Source organism: Lacerta agilis, chromosome 14 (assembly GCF_009819535.1).
Source record: "Lacerta agilis isolate rLacAgi1 chromosome 14, rLacAgi1.pri, whole genome shotgun sequence".
NCBI lineage: Eukaryota > Metazoa > Chordata > Lepidosauria > Squamata > Lacertidae > Lacerta > Lacerta agilis.
The window spans coordinates 5,710,163-5,735,595 of NC_046325.1; the positions used below are offsets into that span (position 1 = coordinate 5,710,163).

A 25,433-nucleotide genomic window follows, 5' to 3' on the forward strand; every position below is an offset into this window, starting at 1 on the left:
AGGCTTGACATATCTCGCTCTGCATGTCATGAGTCTATCTCATATATTAAACTCCAGTAGCTAATGAAAACAATTGCTTACATAAATGGACTTTTCCACGATATTCTAATTTTTCGAGTTTCACCTCTACATCCCCTCCCCAGTTCTTCAAATTGTTCACAGAATTCCACCACCACCACCCAGTGCAAAATAATAATAATAATAATAAATCAGATCAGCCTAAAACCTGTCGTTTCAATTGTTGTTTGGGGAAAGGGGGAAAGAGTACATACATACATTTATTTATTTTGCAAGCAAGACTTTAAAATTCTTGGGGCACAATTCAGCCTAGTTTGTGCACCTTTGAAGAAGAAGAGGAGGAGGAGGAGGAGGAGGAGGAGGAAGAGTTTGGATTTGATATCCCGCTTTATCACTCCCCTTAAGGAGTCTCAAAGCAGCTAACATTCTCCTTTCCCTTCCTCCTCCACAACAAACACACTGTGAGGTGAGTGGGGCTGAGAGACTTCAGAGAAGTGTGACTAGACTAAGGTCACCCAGCAACTGCATGTGGAGGAGCAGAGACACGAACCCGGTTCACCAGATTACAAGTCTACCGCTCTATACCACACTGGCTATTTGAGTCCCTGTGGGCTGCTCAGCTCCCTCGCTGAGCTCGGCGGGAGCCCAGAGGGCTTAATTTCGGCTGAATTGTGCCCCTGGGATTTAAGATGCCCCTAGAAAACTGAACCGGGGGGGGGGGATATCGAAACGAGGCAAATTTCAACATGCACAAAACGTTTGGTCTGATGCAGAAGGAAGCGTCTTCTGCTCAGTCTAATTCATAGCATCTTATTAAGAGTTTTGCTGGGGGGTAGTGGGAGGGGGGGCGAGGAAGGAGGGAAGATTGATGGAGAAGGGTTTTTGGGCTGTGGGATGCAGACCTGAGTCGTCTGAAGAGCGTCTTCTCTGCTGCTCCTTCATGCTCCCCCCTCGCCCCAGGTCGACGCTCTAGAACCGGAAGAGGAAGCAGGTGGGTTAAGAACATCGGAGGAGGCTGGTTGCTGGATCAGGACCAAGGGGAGGGGGGGCCTCATCTAGTCCAGCATCCCCGTTCTCACAGTGGCCAAACAGGTGCCCCAATAGGAAGCCCGCAAGCAGAACTTCAGGGCAACAGCGACACTCTCCTTTTTGCATACTTTTTATTGTTGTTATTATTAAAGCCTTTTTGAGACAGACAGATTTAAAAAGGGGGAAATGATAAAAAAGAGAAGTGAAGAGAAAGAGAGAAAGAAAGAAAGAGAGAAAGAAAGAAAGAAAGAAAGAAAGAAAGAAAACAGAAGAAAAGAAAAAGGGCTTCCAATTCTCTCTGTTGTATAAAATGAATTATTCAAAACATTTTCTCCACGACAACATCCAACTACTCCACTTTCTGTAGAATGTTTTCTTAATTTTTTCGTACGCTTTCACAATAATCTTCATATCCAATAATTTTTACTCAAACCTTTCCTACTCAAACCTTTATATCTTTATATCTTTATCTATTACAAAACGTTTTTCTATTACAGTTATTTTATCATTTTTCTTCCGTTGTTTTTATCTTGAATCCTGCCAGCAAACCCATTTGACTATAATACTATTCCGCTTTCCACAGACCGGTATTTTCCCAATCATCAAACCCAATCATCACGTGTTGATCTCCTTTTTCACACAAAAATTCCCCAAAGGGGTTTCCAATTGATAATATTGATAGAAACAGCAACACTCTCCCTCTCCTAGGGACTGGGCATTTAGAGGCACACAGCTTCAGGTTGCTACCGTGGTTGGCAGCCATTGAGAACTGTATCCCACGTGAATTTGCCTAGCCCCGCCTCCTCCCCAATAAGCCACCAATTACCTCCAACTTGGCATCCAGGCTCCACCCCTTAGCGCGCCCCATTCCGGGCAGGGCCACGCCTTGGACCCGCGATGGCTGCAGGAGCTCCGCCCCTTTGGAGTCTGGCTCCGCCCTCCCCGTGTCGGGATTGGAGCTCTTTTTGCGGCAGTGGGGGGGGGGGAGAGAAGAGAGCAGAGCAAATGAAACGCAGAATTCATCGGAGAGCCCCCCGCTCTCTACCCTCCCGCCATTCCTGGGAACAAAGACTTCCTTTACCTGTTTAGCCCTGCTGGGCAGACCCTTCACCCCACTTCCGTGGCCAAGGACCCCCATTCCCGGAAGGGGCACAGCCACCCCCAGGCCATCCTGCCCCAGCCGCCTCTCCTCCTCCTGGCTGCTGGAGGGGCGCAGTGGGGGCTTCTGCTCCTCCCCACCCATGGGTAGTGGGGGAGGGCTGGGGGGCAGGTCCTCGGGGTCTCGCTCCCCTTTGATGCTGCGATGCCTGCGGAAGTGGAAGAGGCCCCTCCTCCTCTTCTTCTGGAGGGGTGGGAGGGGGTCGGAGGGTCCCGGCCTCACCCCGCAGCCCTTGGGCGTCCGAGGGTACCTGCGAGAGGGAAAAAGGTGGAGGAACTGAGGGAGGGGAGACTACAGGGAATCTCAGCTGCAATTCCTGGGGGGAGGGTGGACTGGATGACCCTCGGGGTTCCCATCCAGTTCTATGATTCTTGAGCGCTGCAGTGGCCGCGGAGGGGAGAGCCAAGGGGCCCCTTTGGACTAGCACTTTTTAAGGTGCAATAAAAATGACATCCGGGGGGGGGGGTCTACACTGCAAATTCTGAGGGGTGGGGAAGAAGAAGAAGAAGAGTTTGGATCTGCTATCCTGCTTTATCACTACCCGAAGGAGTCTCAAAGCGGCTAACAATCTCCTTTCCCTTCCTCCCCCACAACAAACACTCTGTGAGGTGAGTGGGGCTGAGAGACTTCAGAGAAGTGTGACTAGCCCAAGGTCACCCAGCAGCTGCATGTGGAGGAGCGGAGACGCGAACCCGGTTCACCAGATTACAAGTCTGCCGCTCTTAACCACTACACCACACTGGGGAAGGGGATGATGCCTAACTACTGTTGTCTACGCCCTGCTAACTTCAAGGTTAGATTACTGCAGTGCGCAGGGCTGCCTCTGAAGATGGTTCGGAAACTTCAGCCGTTTGCAGAATTCAGCGGCCAGGTTGCTCACCGGAACAAGACAGTTTGAGCATATTACACCGATCCTGGTCCGACTGCACTGGCTACCATTTAGTTTCCGGGCCCAATTCAAAGTGCTGGTTTTGACCAATAAAGCCTTCAACGGCTCAGGACCGCAATACCTGAAGGACTGCCTCTTCCCATATGAACCTACCCAGACCCTAAGATCATCTTCTGAGGCCCTCCTTCGTGTGCCTCCTCCTCGAGAGGTCCGGAGGGTGGCAACACGAGAACGGGGCCTTCTCTGCAGTGGCTCCCCATCTGTGGAATGCTCTCCCCAGGGAAGTTCGCCTGATGCCTTCATTATACACCTTTAGGCACCAGGCAAAAACATTCCTTTTTAACCAGGCCTTTGGTTGATTTGATTGATATCCTATGCCCTTTTAAAATGTGGTTTTTTTTAGGCTGGGGCTATAGGGTTGTTGTTTTTATTTTTATTAGGGATTTTGTAGTTTCATGTCTTGATTTTATTCTGTGAACCGCCCTGAGACCCCAGGTATAGGGTGGTATATACCGTATTTTTCACTCCATAAGACACACTTTTTCCCTCCTAAAAAGTAAAGGGAAATGTCTCTGGTCTTATGGAGCGAATGCATGGTCCCTGGAACCGAATTGCCTAGGGGCCAAAAGCAGATCCTGCTCTTTGTTTTACAAAGAGAGAAGGGGGTGTTGAAAGGAAGCTGTTCAGCAAGTGATCTGGAGAGAGAGATAAGGCTCCCTTTCCAGTCCCACCCCCTTGCCCAGGCCTCCATTGTTGAATGCAGAGGGAGGCTGTTTGTTTCCCCAGGGACCCGTGACTGGCTGATTAGATTATCTGTCTGGAAACTGTAGAAATGGCTGTAGGACTAGAAGCTGCAGAACTGTGAGTTGAACCCCATAAAAATGGGCTTTTCCCTTTGCAAAAAAAAAGCTGCACCACTTTCAGCTGATCCTCAAAAAAGCAGGGCTTTTCCCTTTGCAAAAAAAGCTGCACCACTTTCAGCCGATCCTCAAAAAATCAGGGCTTTCCCCCTTTCCTCCTCTAAAAACTAGGTGCGTCTTATGTTCAGGTGCTTCTTATGGAGCAAAAATACAGTAGATTCAATGAAAAAGAAGAAGAAGAAGAAGAAGAAGAAGAAGAAGGCTCACCCGGTGTTGTCAGCAAGGACCCTCCTGTTAAAAAATTCATCAAGACCCTCGTCCAGTCGTGGCACTGACCCGTTCTCCTGTTCTCGGGACTCTATAGAGCCCAGGATTCGGTTCTGAAATGGGGAAGGATGACAAATACCTTGTTAACTTGCCCCACCTATTTCACAAGGGACGTCTCCTCTTTATTCATAAGTCTAAAGGAAAAGAGGAACTCTCACCTTCAGTGGGTGAGACTTCCTGTCTAGGAATGTTTGAAAAAAGGTACATCCGATTTGTAACGTTCTATAGTTCAGTTCAGTTCAAAGGGTAAACGAACCGAAAGTTGGAAAATGGGAATGAATGAGGAATTTGGATTTGTTCAAAAGAAGGCAAGCAAAGATAAAATGGGAGAATAAAAGTAACGAGGAAGCAATCTACAGAACCTACAAATGGGCAAATGAATATAAAATTAGGAATTAGGCAGAGGAAAGAAATGAGGCGGTGGTCTTGTGTGGTAGTCTTGTTGTAAGGTTAAAGCTTACTGGGAAATGATATATAATGAATTGAAAAGGATGTTCAAAATAACCTTTGTGTGTGTGTGTGTGTGTGTGTATATATATATATATATATATATATATATATATATATATATAGTGACAGAACTACCTAAATTGTATAGAAATTTATTCATGTATGCTACTACAGCAGCAAGAATGCTACTCGCCCCAAAATGGAAAGAAGCAGAGGTCCCAGCAAAGGAAGAATGGATACAAAAACTTGTGGAATATGCAGAAATGGTGAAACTAATTAAATGAGCAAATTAAATGAATTTGGATATGCAGAAGGTATTAAAAAATAAATTTAAGGAGCCGCAGAAAGAGGGGGAAGGAAGCCAAACTATGAAAGGTTAAAATGACTGTAAAAATTAACGAAATGTATAAACTCGAAAATATAAATAAAAACTTTTTTTTAAAAAAGGAAGAAATGAGGAAGCTAAGTGAGTGGAAGTCGGGTGAATTCAACCGGTTGTGGACAGGAACGCGAGAGTCCTTTGCGTCAGGCTGGTGTGGGTGGATGGGGGAGAGATGCCCCTCTGCTGGGACTCACTCAGCACCTCCTTCTGCCGGCCGAATCCAGCAGAAAGCCCCCAAATGCGGGCTTCAGAGTGTGGGAAGGCGCGGCTGAGCTGGGATCTGAACCGCCACATGACAGCATTAGGCACGAGATCAGCCAAACTGCAAAGGGTCTTAAGGAACTGCGCAGCCCCACGTCTCACACCAAGAGGCCAAATTTGCCCCCAGCAAGGACGGGAAAGCAACGGGGGGGAAGAAGCTAAGCGAGCGGAGGAACGGAAAGGCAGACAGGAGAGCCGAAAGCCGCAGGGGCTCGTGAGCGGGGTACTCACACTGGGCCGGAACCTGCCCTGCGGGGCGGCACGGGGTGGCCGGGGGCGGCTGCGTGTGCGGTGCTGCAGCCGGGCCCCTTCCGTCGGCAGGTCGGAGAGCGCCTCGAAGGACGTGCTGCGGGAATGCAAGTGTTGGCTGCTGCTAGCCAGCGAGATCCAGCCCAGCGGGGAGTCCATCCTGGGCACAGCCAGGTCGCCGTCCTGCTCAGAACCACCTGCAAAGAGGAGGACGGGGCCAGGTGGGTGGTTGGACAGACTACACCACTTAGAGGGGAGGGACGGGGGGGGGAGAAGTGTGCCTTGCAAAGGGGTGGGCATTTTCAGATGCAATGGAAGAAATGGTGATGGGCTTCGGCTGCAGCAGCAGTTCTCAAAGGGGGGGGTAGTAGAATTACCTAGGGGGGACGCTAAGAAGCAAGGGGGGCATGCTGGAAGTTGAATTCGTTAAAGAGTTTCAATGGGATTTCGGTGGGGGGGGGGAGAGAACTTGCAATTAATTGTTTCTTTTCTGAATTTTATTGTGTTGTTATATTCCACAGTGGGAATATATATATATGGCCAAGAGAGTGTTATTGATGAACTGGAAGAATAAAAATATATGATCCCCTTTAATTAATGGATTGACGACAAGACAACACTCACAACATATGAACTCACATATGAATCACAACAAACATATGAATCACAACAAACAATCCATTGTATATAGCCAGGCCCTACGTTACAGCCGCATCTGTTCCAACTCTACAGACAGAGACTCTCACCTAAGAGATCTACAGCAAACCTTTTTAGAACTAAAATATCCACCTGATGAAGTTAAACAACAGATCGACAGAGCCAGACTGATACCCAGAGAGAACTTGCTGCAAGACAGACCCAAAAAAGAAAATAACAGAACACCACTAGTCATCACATACAGCTCCCAAGTTAAAACAGTACAACGCATCATCAGAGATCTACAACCTCTCCTAGACAATGACAGTTCTCTTTCTCAAGCTCTGGGAGGAAGACCCTTCATCGCATACAAACAGCCACCCAATCTCAAACAGCTCCTCACCCACAATAATACAAAAACAGGACTCAACATGGACACTGGTACCAGAGCCTGCAATAAACCCAGATGCCAACTTTGCTGCCACATAAACCCGGATAACACCATTACTGGTCCCAACAACATCAAACACACCATCTCAGGACTATTTAATTGCTCATCTTCCAACATTGTGTATGCAATCAAATGCCAACAGTGCCCTTCAGCTCTCTATATTGGACAAACAGGCCAAACCCTACGCCAAAGGATAAATGGACATAAATCTGATATCAGGAATCACAAGACAGAGAAACCAGTAGGAGAACACTTCAATCTCCCAGGACATTCTATAAAAGATCTCAAAGTAGCTGTCTTAATACAAAGAAATTTCAGAAATAGACTGGAAAGAGAAGTGGCTGAATTGCAACTAATCACCAAACTTAAAACCATGGAGAAACCTGGTTTGAACAAAGACATTGGATTCTTATCTCATTATACATAACAAAGCCATCTTTAGCCATCTCACCCCTTGCCTTTCCCTGCAAGACTAATTGCAGCCGTTTAGAGTCGTCAACAGGTTTTCCACACTTATCAGCCTATCACCCATTCCCACCACCCCTCTGAGTAATACCCCTCCCCACTCCCCCACTATATTTAAGGATCTGGTGACTTCTGTTTCAGTGTATCTGAAGAAGTGTGCATGCACACGAAAGCTCATACCAGGAACAAACTCAGTTGGTCTCTAAGGTGCTACTGGAAAGAATTTTCGATTTTGTTTTAACATATGAACTGACTGTTTATACCTGTAGATGCAGACTTGGTCTGGAAAAAATATATATTGACATTTGGAGCGAGTTCAACCTTGGGTTCTGTGATGTTGCTGGACTACAATGACCATCGTCCACGCTTAGCCAATGGACATGGATGATGGGAGTTGTAGTCCAGCAACTGGGAACCCAGGGGTACACCAGGGGTAGCCAATGCTCTGCGCTCCAGTTGTTGGGACCCAGATCTCCACCACCCCCTGCCAGCACAGCCAACAGTCAGGATGAAAGCTGGAGCCCCCCATCTTCCAGAGGGCGCCGTGTTGGCTACCCCTGGCCCACAATGGCCAGGGTTCTCCAGCCCTACCTGACATCACTGGGAATTGAGACTGCATGCAAAAGAGACACTCTACCACTGAGCTACGGCCCGTCCCCAGAGGCGAAATGTATGGTTGGGAGGGTGGCGTTTGGGGCAGGCAGCTCTTGCACTCACTAATGAAGGCGGAAGCGGGCCGGATCCTGCGGCAGTTCTTCCGCCTCTTGATGGCCATGGTGTCCTGGGGCGAGACGAGAGAGTGGTCAGGTGAACCCCTTCCAGGGCTAGATGGGAGCCTGGGGCCTGCAGACAGACACAGGGCCTCCCCAGAGCTCACCCACTTACAATGCTGGAGCCCAGCTCGTCGTCCGTGGTCTCCTCGTGGTCGTGGAGACGGGGCTTCCCAACCTGCTCCAGGAGGGCGGCGTTGTCTTGGCCCTCGGAAAGCCGGCGGAGGTGGCTGATGTGCTGGGCCTGAGGTTGGGGAGGAGAGGAGGCATTATGGGTGGGGAGAAGAGAGGGAGGCCTGCAGGTGAACATCGGCGTATATAGGTGGCACCTGAAATTACTTTCAACTGATCTTTTCACACATTGAATGGCTTTTGATAATGCCAAGGTCACAGGTTCGATTCCTGCTGCACATCCCTGCATTTGAAGGGGGTCAGATTAGATGACCCTCCCTTCCAAGCCTACGATTCTACAGAGAAATTGCTTTGAGATACTTTTAGGGGAAGAGACTTGTAAGTGGAATTGAACACATACATATAGGATACAATTGCAGTGAGTTTTGCGGTACACTCGCTTGAATTCGTTCCCTCTCCTGCTAAAAAAAAATAAATCCTTCCAGTAGCACCTTAGAGACAAACTAAGTTTGTTCTTGGTATGAGATTTCGTGTGCATGCACACTTCTGGTATCTGAAGAAGTGTGCATGCACACGAAAGCTCATACCAAAAACAAACTTCTTGTTTAGTCGTTTAGTCGTGTCCGACTCTTCGTGACCCCATGGACCAGAGCACGCCAGGCACTCCTGTCTTCCACTGCCTCCCGCAATCAGACTCATGTTGGTAGCTTCGAGAACACTGTCCAACCATCTCATCCTCTGTCGTCCCCTTCTCCTTGTGCCCCCCATCTTTCCCAACATAAGGGTCTTTTCCAGGGAGTCTTCTCTTCTCATGATGTGGCCAAAGTACTGGAGCCTCAGCTTCAGGATCTGTCCTTCCAGCGAGCACTCAGGGCTGATTTCCTTCAGAATGAATAGGTTTGATCTTCTCGCAGTCCATGGGACTCTCAAGAGTCTCCTCCAGCACCATAATTAGTTGGTCTCTAAGATGCTACTGGAAGGATTTTTTAAATTTTGTTTCGACTACGGCAGACCAACACGGCTAACTACCTGCTGCTAAAAATAGTGAAAGGGTCATTCTCCCTGCTAACTTTTTTGGGGGGGGGGGGCTTCCATGCGTTGGCTCAGTGCCGGTGGCCAAGCACTCTGCACATGCCCTGGGGGGAGTTGGTTAGGTAGCAATTTGTAGAGGTCAGGGCTGAGGCCTGGTCCAATGCCCCCTGCCCACCCCCCATCCCCCTCAGCACTGTTTCTAGCACTGAGCCCTAGATTAAATGAACCTCCGGGTGTGTAATTTGGGGCGGAATGGGGCTTGCTCTCACCAGACTCTTGTGAGCGTAGTACAACTCCTGCAGCAGCTCTTCCACAATGGTGTTGGTCAGGTACGTCACCACCGACAGCTTGACCTCGCTGGGCGTGGGATCAGAGATCGAGAGGGTCAGAGAGGTTTGTGCGCACCCCTTCCAAACCCCTGTGCCAGGCCTAGTGCCGGATTTGCGTTTAAGCTAAACAAGCTATAGCTTAAGGCCCCCCCCAAAAAAAAAATTAAGGGGGGGGGACTGCATGTACATTTCCAAAATATGAGACAAATAAAATGAAACCTACATACAGCAACAGTGTTTTGTGTTGTGTAGGCTCCTATGATGAACTACTATGGTGACACTGATGTTATATAAAAAATGCATTGTATTAACTACAATTGCATTGTACAGGTTATATATAACACACTTAATTTCATAATAATAAAGCTGTGTATAATTATTACCAATTTGCATCATATATTTACACCTATTATTACTTCACGTTATAGCAAGTTTCTAGAGACTAGATTATGTCACTTTGTAAACTGTGTTTCCCAAGGAACTTTTTGTTATTGCCAAATGCCAATGCGTTTGCATTATTAAGTTTGCTATGAATAAAAAATCATTTTAAGTTAGAGCTTAGTAAATATTTCACTATTAATATACTTCTTAATTGTATTTTACTATTAATACACAACTTCTTAATTGTATTTCACTATTAATATACTTCTTAATTGTATTTTACTATTAATGCACAACTTCTTAATTGTATTTCACTATTAATATACTTCTTAATTGTATTTCCATTAAACAATTACTTTGATAAAATACATATTTTGTTATGTGCAAATGGCTTTAGGTACCTACCCATTAGGTCCATAAATTACCGTATATCATGAAGTCAACACAAAAAAACAGTGACAATTTGTTGTTGACAAAGGACAGCTGGACATAGAAAGGGCCCCATTACCTTCAGTAGCTTATCAAACCTAAATCCAGCCCTGGCCAGGCCCCACTTTGGATAGCATGACTGCCTTCCACACCCCCAAGCTTGTGGGGTGGTAACTCAGTGGCAGAGAACCTGCTTTTCCTGTGAAAAGTGCCAGGCTCCGTCCCCAGATGGCACCCCCTCTGCGCCCCCCCCCCCCCCCCGCTCCTCACTTGAGCTTGTTCTGAATGTCCTGGCCGGCCTGCTCCAGCAGAGCCCCCCGGATGAAGTTTCGGGGCACGGTGACGCGCTCCGAAACGGCCGCCAGCATCTTGTTGTGCTCTTCCGCCGCCTGGACGGCGTGTGGGCACAGCTCCTGGGTGAGGGAAACCATGGACTCCAGGATCACCTGCAGAGGGGAGAGAAGAAGCAGGGCAGCCGGCTGGGCAAGAGAAGAGCATTGTGGGGTGCCCTGGCGCCAACCATACGGCGGGTGTGTTTCTCCATAATCAAACCCCCACCCCCTTTTGCACAAGGCGACGGGCGTTCCTGCAGAGGGCCTGACCGGTTCCCAAAGGCCCAAGGGGCCTTCTCCTCCATTTATTTGGTCGCCATGGCAACCACAGGCTTCTTCGAGCCTCTTGGTATGTTGAACCAAAGGTGAACCATTCCAAAAGCTCTGCAAACACCATCTTGGTCAGGCATAGGCAAACTCGGGGGCCCCCCCAGATGTTTTGGGACTACAATTCCCATCATCCCTGACAACTGGTCCTTTTAGCCAGGGATGATGGGAGTTGTAGTCCCAAAACATCTGGAGGGCGGAGTTTGCCTATGCCTGATCTTGTTAGTCAAGAGAACCCCACAATTCATTGGTAGCTGTTGCAGCAATGAGCTCATAAATGTTTATATTCCCTTGCTTCAATATGCTCTGGTTATCTCCCGGCTTGGACTACTGCAATGCGCTCTGCGTGGGACTACCTTTGAAGGTGACTCGGAAACTACAATTAATCCAGAATGCAGCAGCCAGACTGGGGACTGGGAACGGACACCGAGACCATATAACACCTGAAAGACCTACATTGGCTCCCAGGACGTTTCCGAGCACAATTCCAAGTGTTGGTCCTGACCCTAAACGGCCTCGGCCCAGTATACCTGAAGGGGCATCTCCACCCCCATCGTTCAACCCAGACACTGAGATCCAGTGCCGAGGGCCTTCTGGCAGTTCCCTCACTGCGAGAAGTAAGGTTATGGGGAACCAGGCAGAGGGCCTTCTTGGTAGTGGCGCCCGCCCTGTGGAACACCCCCCTCCCCACCAGATGTCAAGGAAATAAACAACTATCTGACTTTTAGAAGGCATCTGAAGGCAGCGCTGTTTAGAGAAGTTTTTAATGTTTGGTGTTTTCTCGTTTTTTTATGTTCTGTTGGGAGCTGCCCAGAGTGGCTGGGGAAACCCAGCCAGATGGGCGAGCTTTAAATATTATTGTTGTTGTTGTTGTTGTTGTTGTTGTTGTTGTTGTTGTTGTTGTCTGGAAAGTCTGGGAGACCTGGCAGGCTGATTTGCTATAAGTCTACACCTTCTTTTAATAAGCCACAGGCCGTTCTGATGTTTTGGGCATCCTTCTTTGGTACCTGTACTCCCAACGACTCCCATGAGCCCTCCTTTGGGCCCAAGGCACAGGATACTTGGGGCAGCCATATTTTGAATGCTTGCAACGTTCAAAATGTGGTTTCTGACCACTTTTTACTGAGAATTTCGTGATTTCACCCTTTTCGCAAACCACTTCAAGGACCCCCTGGATCAGAGGGTTGGATTAGGACAGGCTTCCTCAAACTCAGCCCTCCAGATGTTTTGAGACTACAATTCCCATCATCCCTGACCACTGATGCTGCTAGCTAGGGATCATGGGAGTTGTAGTCCCAAAACATCTGGAGGGCTGAGTTTGAGGATGCATGGATTAGGACCTGGGTTCAGATCACGTGGCGCTCGCTGGGTGAGCTTGGACCATGCACAACTGCTCAGCTCAACCTACCTCGCAGGGCTGTTGTGCGGATAAAACAAGGAGCGGGGAGAACCACGTATGCCGCCCTTGAGCTCCTTTAGAAGAAAAGTGGGGTTTAAATGCAATAAATGAAGAACAGAAAAGCAAAATGAAAACAGGACCGTGCCTTCGCAATACCTGCAGTTCCTTGTCGACTGCTTTTGAGACCTCGTTGGCCACTGATTCTAGCCTGTGCTGGACTGGACCATCGCTGGCCAAAATGTGCCCAAGCTCATAGAGGCTAGGGAAGAGCTAAGAGAGAAAAAGAGAATGGTGCTTTTCTCTCTCTGTGTGTTTTCTATTCAATAAACTGCAGTAAAAATACCATCATTAAAAAGCACACAAGGAACACACCTACAGGGACCTTTCTGCAGCTTGGGTTTGGATCCAGATTTTCACGGAGAACATTTGGGAGAGAAATTTAGTACAATACAATGCAAATCTTTATTACGGTCATAGACCAGTGTAAAAGAGTGGGATACAGTCATTTGAAATCTGACATTTAGTACTATCGGCAGTGGGAATCCGAACGGCACCTCCAGTTTAAAGGACCAGATAACGGGGGACAAGGAAGGCCTGAGGCTGGAGCATTATTTCAACACATGATTCACAGCGGCGAAACTTTTCATGCACAAAGACCGAAAGACGCATCATGGAGGGATGGCTGTTAAAACTATTGGCCTTAGCTGAGACGGCAAAGTTGACGTGTTTAATCAGATAAAAATCATTGCCGATCTTTACTAAAGGCGGGAAACTCCCCAGAGTGGCTGGGGAGACCCGGCCAGATGGGCGGGGTACAAATAATAAAATTATTATTATTATTATTATTATTATTATTATTAACCTTTTCTGCGTGAAAAAGAAAATGAACTTATGATATCTGGGCTGGAAGGTTGAAGGAAATATTGGTTTATAGAAAGTGGAATGTTGTTGGGTGGATGTTTTGAATAGGTAAAGGTTAAGGGACCCCTGACCATTAGGTCCAGTCGCGAACGACTCTGGGGTTGCGGCGCTCATCTTGCTTTACTAGCCGAGAGAGCCGGCGTACAGCTTCCGGGTCATGTGGCAAGCATGACTAAGCCACTTCTGGTGAACCAGAGCAGAGCACGGAAACGCCATTTACCTTCCCGCCGGAGCGGTACCTATTTATCTACTTGCACTTTGACGAGCTTTCGAACTGCTAGGTGGGCAGAAGCTGGGACCGAGCAACGGAAGCTCACCCTGTCGCGGGGATTCGAACCACTGACCTTCTGATCAGCAAGCCCTAGGCTCTGTGATTTAGACCACAGCACCACCTGCGTTCGAATAGTTTTCTATAAATAGCTGACAAGGCGAAGAATATGAAGTTCTGTCAGCCACAAAGCTCCCCGGGTGACTTTCGTCCAGTCACTGCCTCACAGTCTAAACTACCTCACAGGGTTGTTTGGGCATTAAATTAGGATGGGGGAAACGAACCACGTGCGCAACACCTTCAGATCCTCGGAGGAAACGTGGGGCTAGGAATGTAGACAAATAGATGAAGCTCACCGCCCGCGAGTTCTTGGCTTCCTTCATGAGTTCCCGGGCGTAGAGCACTTCTTCCTGAATTGTGTCGGCGGAGCAGGTCCGCAGCAACCGCACCTCTTCCTGGACCCTGACACAGAGGCGGCTCATCATCTGGGGAGGGGGCAAGACACAGGGCCATTAGCTCCTGCCCCTTACCAAGGTGCCATGTCCTAAACCCGCTGGCCAGCCAATCACAGCAGCCCCTCCAGGCAGGGGGCGGACAGGCCGCGCTCCTTCTGCGCAGGTTTTTGCGGGAAGGAGTGGCAAATGGGTGCTGAACAGGGAGATGGGAACGTTTACTTGCTCGGCGCTATTGGTGACGATTCCCTGGTGGAGGCGGAAGGCTTGGTCCTGGGGGAACTTCTGCGAGTGGTTGTTCCTGAGGAGACACCACTGGATCTGAAAGGGGAGAGAGGAAGGGGGGGGGGAGAGAGACAGGGGAGGGATCATACCAAAGCTGGGATTTGGCAACATTCCTGCGCGCCAGCAGAGGAAGCAGGCATTTCTCCAGAGGTCCAAATCTATCCGTTTCAAGTTTCTACGCTACACTTCCACAGATTACGATTTCTAAAGAAATCCTCCCAAAAACTAAATTTTTCTCTTCCTCTGAATTTCTGTATGCCGCTCCACCTAATACAGTGCTGCATCGGTTCTCGAACATCTCCGTTGACGAACATTTTGGAACTCGAACACCGTAAACCAGAAAGCAAATGCTTCCGTTTTCGAACGCGCCTGGGAAGTCGAACAGCTTCCGCTTAGGTACCGCTGTATTTTTCTCAATTTTCTCTGTAAATTTGCAGACCGCCCTTTGCGCCTCAGTTTTCGAACCTTTCGGATGTCGAATGGTCTTCCAGAACCAAACCACGTTTTCGCGAGCAATTCTCCCTCATAAAACTCCCTTGGGTGTTATTTCTGCCGATAAAGGCTTTTGTAGCCAGACTTTCTCCCCATATGTCCATTTTTACATGCATTACTCGGTTGGGGGGGGCGTCAAGTGTGAAATTCGGAAAAGTGCAAGTGCTGAAGAATCGTTCGAGAAGAATGAGTTAGGTAGTTTCTCGCTAAAATGCAAACGGGACCAAATTATTCCCCTCATCCCTAGGCCCATAGGGAAGGGGCAGGGCTCACCTTTTGCCACACCTCGTCCGTCCTCTCAGGGGCGTTTCGGTAGGCCGCCGTGATGTCACTCAAGGGGAAGGACATGAACTTGAGGGTGTAGTTGCTGCAGAAGAGGCCGTGTTATTTATTTATTCGAAAGCATTTATAAACCACTTAACGTTTCAGAAAACTCCAAGTCCCTTACTTTCTTTCTCTCGTGAAAACGTGAGCACGAGAAGCCATGCTGGCGGCTCTTCCCCCCACCCCCCATTTCCTCGAGGAAAAGGAGTACAAAACCGCTCTGGTTACTCACTTCTCCAAGGCCCTGGCGATGTCCTGAAAGCCTTGTGCAGTTGTATTGTTCTTATCCCAGGAAATACTCCTTGAAAGCAAGAAAGGGGGGCGGGACAGGTAGCGGTCGCGATCCCATCTCTTACGTTTTGACTTATCAATTCCTGACCCACAACCAGCAACTGAGTTCCTTCCCTCCTTGGCTGCCAAACAGCAGTAATGTGAAGCAGCCTCCATTAGCAACTACTCTATTCTGAACTTAAAAATGGAAAGCGTAATGCTGGTGGTCAACAAAAGAGGTTCAAAGACTCCCTCAACGCAAATCTTTAAAAATGTAGTATAAACACCGACAACTGGGAAACGCTGGCCGGTGAGCGCTCCAATTGGAGAACAGCCTTTACCAAAGTTGCCATGGGCTTTGAAGACACTCGATCTCAGGACGCAAGGGAGAAACGCGCTAAGAGGAAGGCACGCTTGGCAAATCCACACCGTGTCCAACTCCCACCCGGAAACCAATGTCCACACTGCGGAAGGACATGTGGATGCAGAATTCGCCTCCACAGTCACTTACGGACTCTCTGTTAAAACTGTGTTTATGGAAGGCAATCTTACTTGGCTACGAGTGATCGCCGAAGAAGAGAAGAAGACACAGTACACCTGACCAGGAGCCCATTCTTAGGATACTCTATTACATTTCCCCTTCCCCGGTTTCCTATTTCATCCCCCACTTATAATCTCCAGGTTGTGGGATCGAGCCATACATTGGGCAAAAGATTCCTGTTTTGCAGGGGGTTGTACCAGATTACCCTTGTAGTCCCTTCCAACTCTATGATTATATAAACCTTCATACTATTTTGGGGTTTTTTTGGGGGGGGGGTAGGTTTGCAGCCAACACAGCGCTACTCTAACTCAGCATCCCCTCAGCGCTACTGCCAGTGGACTTCCCCACCCCTCCTCCTCCTCCACAAATTCACCCTCTAAATCTATTATAGGGGGTTCCCTCAATTTGCTGGTGCAGATTGGGGGAAGAGAAGTGATCCCAGCGTTAATCCTTGCACGGATCCCATTGTGTGAGCAGCAATCCTTGTGCTGAAGGGGAGGAGTCGGAGAGAGCGCTGAGGAAAATTTCCTTCCCTCCCAAAAAAGCCCAGGCAGGCATTTTCGGGTCTGTGTGGCAAATTTGGGGGCAAATGTATCCCAAGGCTGGGCAAACCAACCGGGAAGTGCCTGACCGGCCAGTTTCCCCCACCCACCTCAGCGTGGTGTTGATCTGCAGGGCTTTCGACAGCATCTTGGCTCCGATGTCCTCCATGCAGTTCCCACTCAGGTCCACTTTGGTCAGGCAAGCGTTGCTGCCCAGGGCGTTGATCAGGATGCTGGTGCGGGTTTTGAGCCGAGAGTCGGCGACGGAAAAAGACTGCAGGGACTTTGGGGTAGCAGGTAGGAGGGAGGGAAATAAGAAGAAGAAGAAAAGGGAGCAGTGAGCATCTCATTGTGGCACAGGGCTTCAGAGTGCCAGATTAGGACTGGGGGTGGAGGGCGGACGGGGTTCAAATCTCCACTCAGCCACAACGCTCACCGGGTCACTGTGAGCCAATCACCGCCTCTCAGACTATCCTACCTTGCAGACTATCCTACCGTGTTTTTACATGAGTAGAATGTGTGCTTTTATTCAAAATGCATCTCTGGGTTATTTGTGGGGCATACGAATTCGTTCATTTTTTTTTTCTTTTCAAAATACAGTCCGGCCCCCCACAAGGTCTGAGGGACAGTGGAACGGCCTCCTGCTGAAAAAGTTTGCTGACCCCTGACTTACACACTCCTCTTCCTGGATCACCTGCACAATCTTCTGAAGGATTTCCTCCAAGGTCCTACAGAGAGACAACAGGGGGAACGTCAGGCTAAGGAACAAGAGCAACATGGGGGGGGGGGTGTCAGGGCAGTTTGTTTATTTATTTTATTCCATTTACGAAGATATAAGGTATATCTTGAAATCATTCCGCAGCAGAACCGCCCCATATGCTTGCATATCTCGCCAGGGGCTTGTGGAGCTTCTGATTCTTCAGGAATAAACTTAATGAGATGGAGCCAAGCTTGCCTTTTGACAAATCTCTCCACAAAAAGGAGCCTCCCGTTTGTTTTTAGAGTTTCGCTGGTTTCCCCCCTGTGCTTTAATGACCATCAACTTGTGCATATTTCTTTTTTAAAAAATTGTGGATTTCAGACGCACTTTATCAACATCTGGTACATCGATCAGAGATCTCTATGGTCAAACGGTTCACAAACCTGCCAAACAAAGAAGCAACTTAAGTGCAGCGCCACCTAGTGACTAAACTACAGAATGACACCATCGCCCTGGATGGTCCTAGATCGCCCAGCCCAGGGGCGACGTGGCCTAGGGGCCGACTTTGGGCTTTAAAATTTCAGTGGTGCCCTTTGTGACGCCAACATTCAGCGCCCAAATGCCTCTCGCCTTCTGTTGCTCGTCATTATTGCTGTGTACCCTGCGGCTCTCTCTTGGCTCAGCACCATAGCTGTCAACTTTTCCCTTTTCTTGAGAGGAATCCTATTCGGAATAAGAGAATTTCACTTTTAAAAAGGGAAAGGTTGACAGCTATGCTCAGCGCCCAGTGCAGGCCAACCGTTTGCGCTCTCCTAAATCCACCTCTACGTAGCCCAGGTTTTGTGAACTACCCTGAGACCTCTGGGTATAGGGTGGTATAAATTCAATAAATAAATAAACCCACCGGGATTTGACATTGAAGTTCTTGCCCAGCCAGAGGTGCTTCAGAGACTTGTTCCTGCCTAGCGCCGGGACGAGAGTCAGCAAGTCGGCATCGAAGCCTAGCGTGAGGAGAAGGAGGAGGAGGAGTGGCAGGATAGGTCAGGAATGTTAAGTACAATGGTTTAATTGACACAGAAATGAAAAATGGCTGAAGGTATATTGCAGAAGATTTAACATGGGGTTTCTCCCCACCATGGGGCTATATTAAAGCCAAGGAGAGCACTCTGAGCTTTTGCTAAGTTAATGAATAACTAACTGATTGTCGTTTCTCTGGTAGCTAACACATAAGGGTTGTAACCTTAGATCATATCGTGAGAGGTATTGGGTTGCAAATCTCCATTTTGAAGGGAGCTGCCTTTGTGAGTCTTTTCTCCAAAACTCAACGGAGTGAAGATGTAAAATGAAGCTCTCCTGAAGGGAGAGTAAATAGCCTGGAGGCTGGATTGCAAGCTGTGGAGAGAGAGAAACCTTTGCTTATAGGTCTGTTTGGATTATTTTGTATTTTGCAAGATGCTGAGCCTGTGCTGGAGAGCACAAGGGATTGTACGGATATTTCGGACATATCATTTGCTTTATTCTGTTTTATTTTAAAGAGATCTGCTAGTAAAAGTTTGAATAATGTTTTCTTTATGGGTCTGGATGATGATTTATCCCAAAAGGAGTCAGTTCTTATTCTTCTAGTCACTTCAGACTGCACAATATCAATATCTGCAACAAGGAAGGGCAAATGCAATGGGCAAGGCAGGAGCAGCAACTGGGGAGCATCATGGTCTCACCATTGTCAGAAAGATCTAGACTACTCAAGGCGTTTATTCCAGACAGCTGCTCTTGAAGGACTTGAGCTCCCGGGGAGCGCAACTAAGTAGGAAGGAAAGGAAAATGGAGAGAGAGAGAGGTTTAATGAGTGACTCAGAGAGGAAAGGGTGCTCAAGAGGCCTATCGTATCAAACGGGTGCTGGGAAGCTCTGAGGTAAATCGCCTCACATGGAAGCAGCTCAGCCCCCAATGCCTCCTCTCTTGAGAAGACGTCTGCACAAGAAGCCCACCCCATTCGCCCCACCCCAATTTACCTCACATCCACTCAGGTCCAGGTGGAGTTCGCTGAGGTGGGTGTTGGCCGACAGACCTTGGAAAAGAGACCTGAACAAGGAAGGCAAGGACATATTGTGGTTTTAACAAGCAAACTAGGGACATCCGAGTGAGCGAAATCTCCCTGGTACTATAGCTTAGTGGGTGGAGCACCTGCTCTGCATGCAGAAAATTCAACATCAACTCTCTCTGCTTGCGGTTCTCAGAAACTGGTGTTCTGTGGCCTAACCCGAACCAGAAGAGGCATGAAAGGGGCGGAGGAGAGGTTGGCTGCACACAGGCGCAGTCTCCAATTCCTTGGGGGAAACCCCTGAGGAGGAGGAGGAGGAGGAGGAGGAGGAGGAGGAGGAGGAGGAGGAGTTGGAGGGGACTTTCAGTCTCGGCAAATGATTTTCATGGAAGACGACCACCGGAAATAAGCTGCTCTGCTCATGAGGCCTGACATTCAACCAAGTCTGTGCAGGTCGTGTTTTTGCTGATTAAGAGTTAACGCCCCCTTTGAACTGTCTGATTACTGACTGCTCCTTGACACAGAGGGAGAGAACAGCCATTGTTGCCATGGGCCAGGAATTTGCTTCACCTGCTGAGCAGCAGCCCGAAGGAGCAGAAAGCAGAGTGACTCCACCTGCCGCTGATCAGCCTTCTTGCTCCTGATGTGAACCAGCTGGCTATTAAACAGGGTTTCCAGCCTCAGTCAGTTGCTGGAAATGACGTTTGTCATTCCAGACCAGACCTTGCTGGTTCTTGTGACCCTCGACTTTCTTGACCCCCGGATCATCTGACTAAGTGAACTGAGATACTCCTGACCTTAGGACTGGACTGGACCTTGTATATAGACTCTGCTTCCAGCCAAGTACCCCCCCCCCCAAGACTCTCCCGCCACTGAGCTCTGCTGTGGCTGGGCAGCAAGGGACGACAACCATTGTCACCAGTGACAGCTGAGAGCCTTGTTCTGCGTGAATTTGTCTAACCCTCGTTTGTGTTTCTATACCGCCAGTTCACACAGTATAATAAGGCATTGTGCAGCAATATATATGCATGGCAAAAACCTAACAACATTAAAAAATAGTCACTAAAATAGTCGGGGCCTCCCTCCAGCAGAGGGAAGCAGAGCCCGTGGACGTGGCACTGGAAGCTTGAACCAGTCTTAGGACTGTCATGGCAATCATGTGAGAATGTTGCGGGAAACTCTAGTTTCTCAGCCATCCTCTAGCTAGCCTATTACCCTACATCAGCCACCCTCAATCTGGCGATGTCCATGTGCTGAAGGTCCCATCTGCACTAGGCATTTAAAGCAGTATCATACCGCTTTAAACAGAAATGGCTTCCCCCAGAGAATCCTGGGAAGTGTAGTTAAGGGCGCTGAGAGTCGTGAAGAAGCCACTATTCCCTTTCCAGAGCAACGGGCAAAGCACAGAAATGCTCTCATCCTTCTAGGCCTTCGTGTCTCTTCTTCGTTCAGTCCGGACACGGAGGTCCAGCTCCGAGGGCCTTCTGCCGGTTCTCTCACTGCAAGAAGTGAAGTTACAGGGAACCAGGCAGAGGGTCTTCTCGGTAGTGGCACCCACCCTGTGGAATGCCCTCCCATCATGTTCAAATATATAAAAGGATGTCATATAGAGGAGGGTGAAAGGTTGTTTTCTGCTGCTCCAGAGAAGCGGACACGGGGCAATGGATTCAAACTACAAGAAAGAAGATTCCACCTAAACATTAGGAAGAACTTCCTGACAGTGAGAGCTGTTCGGCAGTGGAATTTGCTGCCAAGGAGTGTGGTGGAGTCTCCTTCTTTGGAGGTCTTTAAGCAGAGACTTGACAGCCATCTGTCAGGAATGCTTTGATGGTGTTTCCTGCTTGGCAGGGGGTTGGACTGGATGGCCCTTGGGGTCTCTTCCAACTCCAGGATTCTATGATTCTATGAAATGAATAACTACCTGACTTTTAGAAGACATTTGAAGGCAGCCCTGTACAGGGATGTTTTTAATGTTAGATGTATGTCTTACTGTGTTTTTATATTTTGTTGGATGCTGGCCAGAGTGGCTTGGGCAAACCAGTCAACTGGGCAGGGTACAAATAATGAAATTGTCCTTACCACTGAACCACATTCCATGTATTAGGGTTTTGCTTTTTTTTTTGTCTTTTGTGGGATCATGAGGTCTCCCTTGCCCTGAGGTCACTACACCCCATCTCATGAGTCTCAAAGACAGCTCAGGGACAGAGCTTTGCACACAGGCAGTCCCAGCAGCTATCCCCACCATACCACTGGGAACACCCCCTGTCTGAAACCCGGGACACCTGCTGCCAGTCAGTGCACGAAATGCTGAGCTAGATAGAACAAAAGGTCCGACTCAGCCTTAAGGGGTCTTTCCCTGTTCCAGAGACCCGGAAACCCGAGAGAGGGGGGCGCTCAAAGTGGCCAGCTGGAAAACCTAATGGCGGAATAGAGTCCTCAACACACACATGCACAGTGTTTTTGGAGCGACAGGGTGCAGGGTGGGTGAGTGGCGGGTGCTCACCTTAATGCCTCCACGGGCATTTTGATGCCCGACAGGTTCACATAGGTGAGGGAGTAGGCACTGCAGAAAAACTGCTTGAGAGATGGCTGCAGTCCCTTTCCTTTCCTGCAGAGGGAGACAGAGGAAACCATCAGAGAAGCAATTCCCCCCGCCGCCCCCGAGCACCCAGAAGTCGATCCGACCGGAGGTTCTCCCGGAAAGAGGGTAGAGAGACAAGCGGAGTTCCTTACCTGTGGGAGAAGGTGTTTCGTGCCAGGTTGAGGTAGCTAAGCCGAGGGCAGCAGCCGTGCAGCAGCGCCCCGAAGAGCTATGGGGACAGATAGACAAGACAGACAGACCCGGGAGGAGGAGTGAGTGATCATCCCGCTCGCTATGGGGCTGGGGCCATCCCTCTTTCCTGCATTGGCACCTCGTAACCCGGCATGCTTCCCACGTCACCCTTGCCCCCGCCCCCACCCACCCACCCCAGAGTCTGCGGCTCTCTTAAAACCTTACGGCATCCACGGCGCAGTCTGTGGACGAGAGGTCCAGGTGAACCAGTGCATTGGGCTGGGCCAGGAAGGAATAGAAGCCCTAAAAAAGAGGGGAAGGGGAAGGTGAAGGGGTGAGAGGGGACAAAGTACGTGGAGCGGTGGGGACACCAGGCTGCTGGGAGAACGCGGCAGAACAAAATCCTTGCAGCACAAGGCTTTGATTTCGCTACCCTTGAATTAAGCAATGCCTTTAATTCCCCGAAACAAAATAGAAAATTCTTTCCAGTAGCACCTTAGAGACCAACTGAGTTTGTTCTTGGTATGAGCTTTCGTGTGCATGCACACTTCTTCAGATAAGTGAAAGCTCATACCAAGAACAAACTCAGTTTGTCTCTAAGGTGCTACTGGAAAGAATTTTCTATTTTGTTTCGACTATGGCAGACCAACACGGCTACCCACCTGTAACTTTAATTCCCCGGTAAGGCATCCCTGACAGATACGTGTTTGCAGGGGGCCACCTCCTGAAGGCTGATCGCCGAAGAATTGATGCTTTTGAATTATGGTGCTGGAGGAGACTCTTGAGAGTCCCATGGACTGCAAGAAGATCAAACCTATCCATTCTCAAAGAAATCAGCCCTGAGTGCTCACTAGAAGGACAGATCCTGAAGTTGAGGCTCCAGTACTTTGGCCACCTCATGAGAAGAGAAGACTCCCTGGAAAAGACCCTGATGTTGGGAAAGATGGAGGGCACAAGGAGAAGGGGACGACAGAGGACGAGATGGTTGGACAGTGTTCTCGAAGCGACTAGCATGGGTTTGGCCAAACTGCGGGAGGCAGTGGAGGATAGGGGTGCCTGGCGTGCTCTGGTCCATGGGGTCACGAAGAGTCGGACACGACTGAACAACAACAACAACAACCTCCTGACAACCGTTTTTAATGTGCATTCATGATTATCGGTGCCCCCTATCGGGCAGGCTGCACCGCGAATCCTACTTTTCAATACCATTTGCCCCTGGAATGGTTTCAGGACAGACGTCCTGCTTCGTTCCCAATCAGTGCACATGCCGAAATCCCGTGCAACGTTTCATACCACGGTTTCCCCCAGTTCATTTTCTTGCTCCGCTTTCGTTATGCTGTGTAGAGCAAAGAGCCGCTTCCCCAGGTGGCATTCCAACCACACGTTGAAAGGGCTACGAGAATAGTCTTTCCCCAGCTGGTCTCCTCCACACATCTGCATCCTATCTGCAAAACCTGGGAGTTTTAAAATGCAGGCGTGTATTTTCACCTCCGTAAGATTGAACGCAATGCTGCCTGGCCGTACTCGAGAGGAGCGTCCGACAAATTCCGCTTGAAAAACAGTTATGCCCATGCAGATACCACAGTACTGAATCAGTACATGTAGTGCTAACTTGTTCTCTTTATAGAGATCGGATATAGTGAGGTTATTCCCCTTCTTTAATTATCTATACCAGGCATAGGCAAACTCGGCCTTCCAGATGTTTTGGGACTACAACTCCCATCATCCCTAGCTAACAGGACCAGTGGTCAGGGATGATGGGAATTGTAGTCCCAAAACATCTGGAGGGCCGAATTTGCCTGTGCCTGATCTATATATACCAGGTCGTTCATCCACTGCTATAATATCCTTCCTTCTTGCAGACCAAGAATACCAGGTGACAGCAAACACAGCAATTTTTTTAGCTGGGGCAATTACAATAAAATAATAATAATAATAATAATAATAATAATAATAATAATAATAATAATAATAATTTATTTGTACCCCGCCCATCTGGCTGGGTCTCCCCAGCCACTCTGGGCGGCTTCCACCAAACATTAAAATACATTTAAAATATCACAGTTTAAAAACTTCCCTAAACAGGGCTGCCTTCAGGTATTTTCTGAATGTCAGGTAGTTGTTTATTCCCTTGACTTCTGATGGGAGGGCGTTCCACAGGGCGGGCGCCACTACCGAGAAGGCCCTCTGCCTGGTAGGGAACTCTGGGAATCGTAGTACTGTGAGGGCAATACATGTCTCTGAACAACTCTCAGCACCTTCACTGAACTACAGCTCCCAGAATGCTTTGGGGGACGCCTGCGACTGCTTGAAGCGGCATCATAGTGCACTAAATGTATCGTGAGGGTGTAGCCAGGGTGATAACGTTGAGGAAACAAAGCAGAACAACTAGGAAATCAGAGCTATGTGTGGCCGCCCAATACAAATGCTCCACAACAGCGTCACCGCAAAAGTTACAGGCCGGGGTCACTCACGTTGGCCTCCTCCGTCCCCAGTAACCCTGGGTTTTTGCTCAGGTCAAGATGGCGGAGGGAGCTGGTGAAGGCCGGGTTGGCTCCAAAGGTCTGGCACAGAATGGCAAGTCCTGGGAAAGGAAAACAGGCCCCCAAACTGTCACCACCGTTCAATTTATGTAGCTCTTTGAACGCTTCCCCGTTCACAACTAGTGAGGGAAGTGGTTCGCGGTTATTACTTAATAAAAAATAAACCTCATCAACGTTTGTCAACATTTGAGTCTGAATTTCTCCTTATACACCTGTTCTTGTAGGCAATTTTGCCTAATACACCCATTTCGCACACACACCTTATAAGTGCTATCTTCACAATATATGCATTTTGGTGCACATTTTACGTCAATTTTGAAAGATGGCAAAATTTCGGTTTGCATATTATTTCGGGAAGTGCAAATTACGTTTATCCTTAAATAAGAAACGAGCTGAATTTGTCCCCCCAACCCAAATAGTGAATCAGTCCTATTGGGGAACTCAGTGCGGCTTGCTTCTGAGTAAACGTGCCCACGACTGCACAGCCCTGGGCCTCTGGGCCTCCAGATGTTTCAGGACTACAACTCCCATCACGCCTCATTCCATGGGCCACGTTGACTGAGGTGCCTGTGCCCGAAGTGCCTGGCTCAGTTTGCCTCACGTTGCCTCTGCCTGGCAGCTGCATGACAGGCAGAAACCCAACTGGTGAAGCCTCTCCCCAGGTCAGAGAGATCTTCTTTGTTTTTTGGGTCATGAGGCAGCCGGTAAATGTCAAAAAAAGAACAGAACAAACACACAAACAAATGAACTTTGACTTAAATGCGTTAACCCACTAAATATTGCAGCTAATATTAATATAGGAACCGCCTGAGACTGCCTTTAAATGAAAACTAGACCAAAAATGCTGTGATCCCTCCTTTTTCCCTGTGCCCACTCTGTCCACTGAGCTTGCCACATTTCAAAAAGTGAAAATACAGACACACAAGATTTTGAGCAATTTTTTAGGAAGTCCCCCCCAACCCAACTCTTCCAAC

The 25,433-nt window shown here is 48.7% G+C and overlaps 1 protein-coding gene across 1 annotated transcript in view; it reads right to left on the reverse strand.

Annotated features, from left to right (window-relative positions):
• The window catches only part of CARMIL3 (capping protein regulator and myosin 1 linker 3), a 61,969-nt gene that overhangs the window by 3,635 nt on the left and 32,901 nt on the right, over positions 1 to 25,433 (reverse strand). Inside the window, exons 13-35 of the mRNA XM_033170296.1 lie at positions 24,391 to 24,500; positions 22,142 to 22,219; positions 21,877 to 21,953; positions 21,647 to 21,751; positions 19,115 to 19,184; positions 18,821 to 18,902; positions 18,007 to 18,103; positions 17,076 to 17,130; positions 16,513 to 16,685; positions 15,282 to 15,350; positions 14,999 to 15,092; positions 14,171 to 14,269; positions 13,853 to 13,981; positions 12,464 to 12,577; positions 10,520 to 10,695; positions 9,380 to 9,467; positions 8,062 to 8,190; positions 7,894 to 7,957; positions 5,607 to 5,821; positions 4,223 to 4,335; positions 2,129 to 2,456; positions 1,874 to 2,008; positions 921 to 987 (exon numbers count right to left, since the gene is read on the reverse strand). Coding sequence (XP_033026187.1) covers positions 921 to 987; positions 1,874 to 2,008; positions 2,129 to 2,456; positions 4,223 to 4,335; positions 5,607 to 5,821; positions 7,894 to 7,957; positions 8,062 to 8,190; positions 9,380 to 9,467; positions 10,520 to 10,695; positions 12,464 to 12,577; positions 13,853 to 13,981; positions 14,171 to 14,269; positions 14,999 to 15,092; positions 15,282 to 15,350; positions 16,513 to 16,685; positions 17,076 to 17,130; positions 18,007 to 18,103; positions 18,821 to 18,902; positions 19,115 to 19,184; positions 21,647 to 21,751; positions 21,877 to 21,953; positions 22,142 to 22,219; positions 24,391 to 24,500 — 2,667 coding nt within the window. The remainder of the gene's footprint in view (positions 1 to 920; positions 988 to 1,873; positions 2,009 to 2,128; positions 2,457 to 4,222; positions 4,336 to 5,606; positions 5,822 to 7,893; positions 7,958 to 8,061; positions 8,191 to 9,379; positions 9,468 to 10,519; positions 10,696 to 12,463; positions 12,578 to 13,852; positions 13,982 to 14,170; positions 14,270 to 14,998; positions 15,093 to 15,281; positions 15,351 to 16,512; positions 16,686 to 17,075; positions 17,131 to 18,006; positions 18,104 to 18,820; positions 18,903 to 19,114; positions 19,185 to 21,646; positions 21,752 to 21,876; positions 21,954 to 22,141; positions 22,220 to 24,390; positions 24,501 to 25,433) is intronic.